Source organism: Numida meleagris, chromosome 1, assembly GCF_002078875.1.
Source record: "Numida meleagris isolate 19003 breed g44 Domestic line chromosome 1, NumMel1.0, whole genome shotgun sequence".
Classification (NCBI taxonomy): domain Eukaryota; kingdom Metazoa; phylum Chordata; class Aves; order Galliformes; family Numididae; genus Numida; species Numida meleagris.
The window spans coordinates 14,169,562-14,174,690 of record NC_034409.1 but is presented as its reverse complement, the minus strand read 5'-3'; the positions used below and the strand labels follow the sequence as shown (position 1 = coordinate 14,174,690).

The following is a 5,129-nucleotide window of genomic DNA, read 5'->3' as shown; positions in this document are numbered from 1 at the left end:
GGCGGCGGGGCCGCCGGGCGAGGAGGAGGCGGAGGACAGCGAGCGGGGCAGCCCGGCCGAGGAGGCCGCCTGGGAGCCGCCGTTCGGCGGCAAGTCGCTGGAGGAGATCTGGAAGGCGGCCACCCCCCGCCTCACCACCTTCCCCACCATCCGGGTGCGGGGCGGCGTCTGGAACTGGCGCAGCCTGGAGGCGGCGCGGCTCCGGGCGCAGCGGATCCTCGGCGTGGACCTGTCGCCCGTGGTGCGGGTGCGCCGCCTGCCCGTGGCGCCGTCCTGAGGCGGCGGGAGGGGAGGGAAGGCCGGCGCGGACAAAGAGACCGATATCAGTCACCTGTTTACATTGCTTTTGTCTGGATCATGTTCTTCTGCTGCACTTTACGGCTCGCTAGAACCGGGGCCGGGGCGCCGGGCCCCGGGCGGGCGAGGGGCCGGCTGCGGGTACCGCGCGTGGGGACCAAGTTCCGCTTCCACTTCTCCCATCGGGCTACCTCACTGGTCCAGAAGTCCACCCAAGAAGTTGTTTCCAAAGGAACTTACTTTCATGCTTGTATAATAAAGCACCATCCGATTCTCGCTCCCCCCTCCCCCCCTCGTTTTCCGATGGATTATGTATGCTTTGTGGTGTTGCACTAGTATGTGCTCAGGGTATTTTGAATCCCAAGCATTCCCAAGTTTCAGTTCACTCTGACCGAGGATGCGTTAAGAATGGAGGTTCAGGACTTGTGGCTGTTCTTGATGGTGCAAAAACTTTTTTTTTTTTTAAATTTCATGGGCTTAGTGATATATACAGATGTATTGCTCAGTATAATTGTTACACTTTTGTATCTAAAGTCATTTTTAAAGTTTTCTAGTTGAACTAAGTATTTGTTTCTATTGAGCACCTAAAGATAGAATCATGCTGATATTTTATAAACCTGTTTACTTTAGGGAAGCTCATTTGGTCAACCTAAGTGAACTTAATAAAAGTTAAAGAAAAGTGATGTTTCAGTTCAATGAAACTGGACTGCACAGAGATGGGTTCCTTGCTTGAGTCCGCCGTGTTTGTGCTTAATGGAGGCTCTGTGGTATCCTCAGTAAAAAAGCTTAGAGCTGGTGAAGAGTGTCGCTACTCATGGAAGCAGGATATAGGTGTCTGAACGTGAATTGTGATACATGTAATGCTGGTGTTAATGGCAAAAAATGAGTTTCTCACATGACCCAAACACCACACTGAAGTGCCTATCTCCAAAAAAGAGTGAGACTCGGTACCTGATTACTTCTTAGCAAAATAGCACTGGTGTCAACCCTGAGGCTGTTAGATGATTAATGGTAGATAACCGTATCATTGTAATTACTTGCACATAATTATTTTTATAAACCTCTCCTGGGCTTCACAGTGGACTGTGGTGTAAAATTCATAATGTGATTTAACTACTTTAACAGAAAAATTCCATTTTGCTGTTCTGTGTTGTGGGCAGTCCTTTTTTTTTTTTTTTTTAAAGACTTTTCTTGGTACTTACTCATTGCTGTGGATGTGTGAGAAGCAGAGGTGTAGATTTTGTTTTGCTTGATGTTTTCTTGAGTTCGGGAGAAGAAGTGCCTGGTGAGAGGCAGTTTGTGTCCTTTGTATCCTAGCAAACAAGGAACTTCTCGGTTTTCGTAGTGGAATGAATGACTTCACAATTTGTTTATAGGATGGTCTGGTGACTTAAAATTTCTGTCCTGATTGCTGTTGACTCCTTGTTGCCTGCTCTTGGCGGAGGTAGTAAGACAGCTAGATGTGTAGAGGCAGTTTGTGAAAACTTCTAAGTACTAACCTGAAGCAACCAACTTCTTCTAAAATTTCCTTATATTATGTAGTTCTTACTTAGCAAAGCTGTGAAGTTCTTACTCTTCCAAAGTAACCATCTGTTCTATAACCATTAAGTTTTGAAATCGTTTACATAACATTAGACTGCCTGCTGATCGCTGCAGTAGTGCCACGTCACATTTCAGAAGGGAACTTGGAAATGAAAGTTCAAGGGTGCATATGGTTGTGCTATTTCTCTGGCTATAGTACCTGCTTAAATTTAGAGGCAAAATTGTGTTGATTTAAAACTCAATATGACAAACTGCCTTGTGACCAAATGCCAAGTATTTCAGTTTTGGCATTCACTTCAGAAACACTAGCTAAGAGGATTGTTACTGATACTTGAAGAGACTGATTGACTTCAATGAAATTATGTTCCTACTGCTAGGTTGAATTAGTTTTTTCACTGTTTTGAGAAATCTGGGTGGAGATAATAAAATTAATGCAGCTGTCTCATGCACATTTTTCACATAATTTGTAAACAGGTATAGGACAGACTAGGTCAAATTCCAGGGCCAGAGTTAAGGCTGCCAGAGGTAGGACATGGGAGATACTATAGTTCGTGCTGCCTTTTTTTGATGTCTATACTGAAATGTTCTTTGTGGGTACAGAATACTGTGAAATTAACTCTGTTGAGTGAGTCTTGTGTAGGCTGTATGCCTAAGGTGTACTTTTCTCTTGGTTCTGCTTTGACTTCTTAGTTTTGAGGCAGCAGCTCTTTGGATGCTATACTATGCTCACTGATACTCTGTGAGGAAGTTGGATCAAAGATCTGGCATCTGCATTCACAAATTTTTAACTGAGTTATTTCTGACTGTGAAGTTAGTTAAGGGTGGAAATCTGTAGTTAGGTTTTCTGGTAAATTAATGTGCTGAGATAGCTCAGCAAAGGATCAGTGAAAGGAGCGACTGTGAAGGCTAACAGTTTACGGGAAAGCTAGCACAGCTTAATTTCATGGTCATGTTTACGACAGTTTGTGGCAATCAAGGGTAGGATTACCTGTGGTCCAGCTCTTCTCTTTTCCCCTCTCAGAAATGCAGTTCCTACCTACTGCTTTGTCTTGGTGCTCATCTGAGGAAACTAATCAATCAGAAATCTGTTCTATGTTAGGTTTGTGCAGATTGATAATTGTTGGCTTTTTTTTTTGGACCTCTCAGCTGCAGATGAGAACTGAGAAAGTTCAGAAGAGTGTGCAAACCTTCTGAGATACTGAATTTGTCAATTTTAAAGCACAGAAGCATTAGGTTTTATTCTACGTGATGGACTAATAACATTATTGTACTTAACAGATGCTGTTGGAGAAAGTATAATAGATTAGATGGATTTCTGATCTGACTCGGTGTGGCTGTTTTCATACAAACCCATTATGATGTGAGAAGTGTGATTTGCCTGATTTAACTCCATGGGTTTCAGTATCCTCTCCGAGAGAGATGCTTCTGAGACTGACAAAATGCAGGCTCAAAATAAATTCAGTGTACAATGCCCAGTCTAGTTGAGTCAGCATGGCTGGTTTCGTGTTAAACAGGAGTCCTGTGGTAGCCTCTGTTGGTGGACTTATCTTGGAGTCTCCGGTTCCTTCCCATATGATGTCCCTTCATACAGTGGCTATGTGCACTGGAAGTTGTACTATTTCCTTTGCCAAAATATTAATTTTTATCCAGTCGCTCCAAGGTTATTGAATTTCACAGTGCCAAAAGGAGTTGTGTTATGGCCCCAGATGTCAAGGAGAGAGTTGAGATGTTCATTGTGTCTAACATGTTGCTCAGAGTAGACTTTGAATCCAAGAGGCAGGGAGTGCCTTCCTCAGTCATCGTGCAAGTACATTTTTCAGGACTGAAGTTTGTAAACGGAGAAAGCAGTGCCTTACAGACATTTTTTTCTCTGATGTTGCATAGTAGTTGTCACATCAAAGGATCAAAGTGTACCGCTGTCCTTGAAGCCATCTGTTGCCAGCCTGTAAACAACAAACTCTGTATGCCCATGCCTCATGCAGAGTATCACTGTGTATATTTGCCAATGCCAAGACTTGTGTTACTTGGATTTTGCTCTGAATGGGTTGGGGATGTTGTGTGTGTCTACATTTCTCTGCCTATCGGAAGTAAGGAGCAAAGTAGTTTGTAGATGGCAGATTTGATCCCAAATAACTTCAGTTAATACTTAACAAGGCACAGTCCTGGATCTCTTGTGCTGTTGAGAAGAGTTGATTTATGCTAATTTACAGTTGATCGGTGCTTTAGTCTGAGTTCAAAGTTTGCATGTACAGGAAACCAGTAGCACTGAAAACATGTGTATTTCTTTTTGGCCCAGTGGACTGAAACATTAAGAAGTATTTCTTAATTGTATGCATGAATCAAACCCATTGACTGTACCTTGAACAAAATGCTTTGACTTCAAATGCTCAGTTTGTGGTGGTGTTTACAAATACAGGAAATCTGGAATCAAATGGCTGTGTTCACAAGAGATTTTAGACACTACCCATGAAACAAAGCAATTCATATTAAGTAATGTAGCAGGTCAAGAATCCTGGAATTCATGAGACCCAAATTCTAATACTCTTTGTCTCATTTGGAACAGGATCTTTGAAGTTCCATGTCCTGAAGACTACGTTATAGCAGCTTACACTATTCTGCTCTGTATAATAAAAATTCACTAAACTTGAGGAAATTCCTGGATATTAGTGGGTTTGTTTGTTTGTTTGGGTGGTTGTTGTTGTTATTTAGGGTACGCCTTGGTTCTTCATCTGGTACTTATTTTAGGTGAACGTTACTGCCCTAACAGTAAAGACGGAGCAGCTCCATTCCCTAGTGTTCTGTGGTAGGGCATCTGCTTGGGCAGTGACTCCAAATGTGTACTGCTCACGATGGTTTATTCCCAAGCTTTCAAGAGTCATCCAATAGGTATGATGATAATGGCGCAGTGTAGGGGAATGTTGAAATATTTTTCATCCCTAATCAAAGCCATTTTTCCATACTGTAAAAATAAAGCATATTTCCTCAAAGTTAATGTCTAAATATCTTTGTAGAACTATCAAAAAATTCTCTTAGTTCTTTTGTTGTTGCTGCTTTTTCTTTAAGTAAAAAGACTTGAAAATATTTCTGGGGTTGTTATCAAGAATGGAGTCTCATTTATCTACTTATTTACTGTGAAACTCCCAGGAAATTGCTGAATAATTAAAGCTTGGCATTATAGGACAAGGGAGAAATCAACCTTCATTCACGTCGATCATTTTTGCTCTGACAGGTGTACAAATGAGCCAAACAGGAAAGTGTGGGGTTCCCTGTGCTCTCCACTGGGATTTAAG

The 5,129-nt window shown here is 42.3% G+C and overlaps 1 protein-coding gene across 1 annotated transcript in view; it reads left to right on the top strand.

Moving 5' to 3' along the window:
• The window catches only part of CCDC71L (coiled-coil domain containing 71 like), an 8,107-nt gene extending 3,281 nt beyond the window's left edge, over positions 1–4,826 (top strand). The window contains exon 2 of the mRNA XM_021384582.1: positions 1–4,826. This exon is cut by the window's left edge and continues 132 nt beyond it. Coding sequence (XP_021240257.1) covers positions 1–277 — 277 coding nt within the window. The 3' untranslated portion in view covers positions 278–4,826.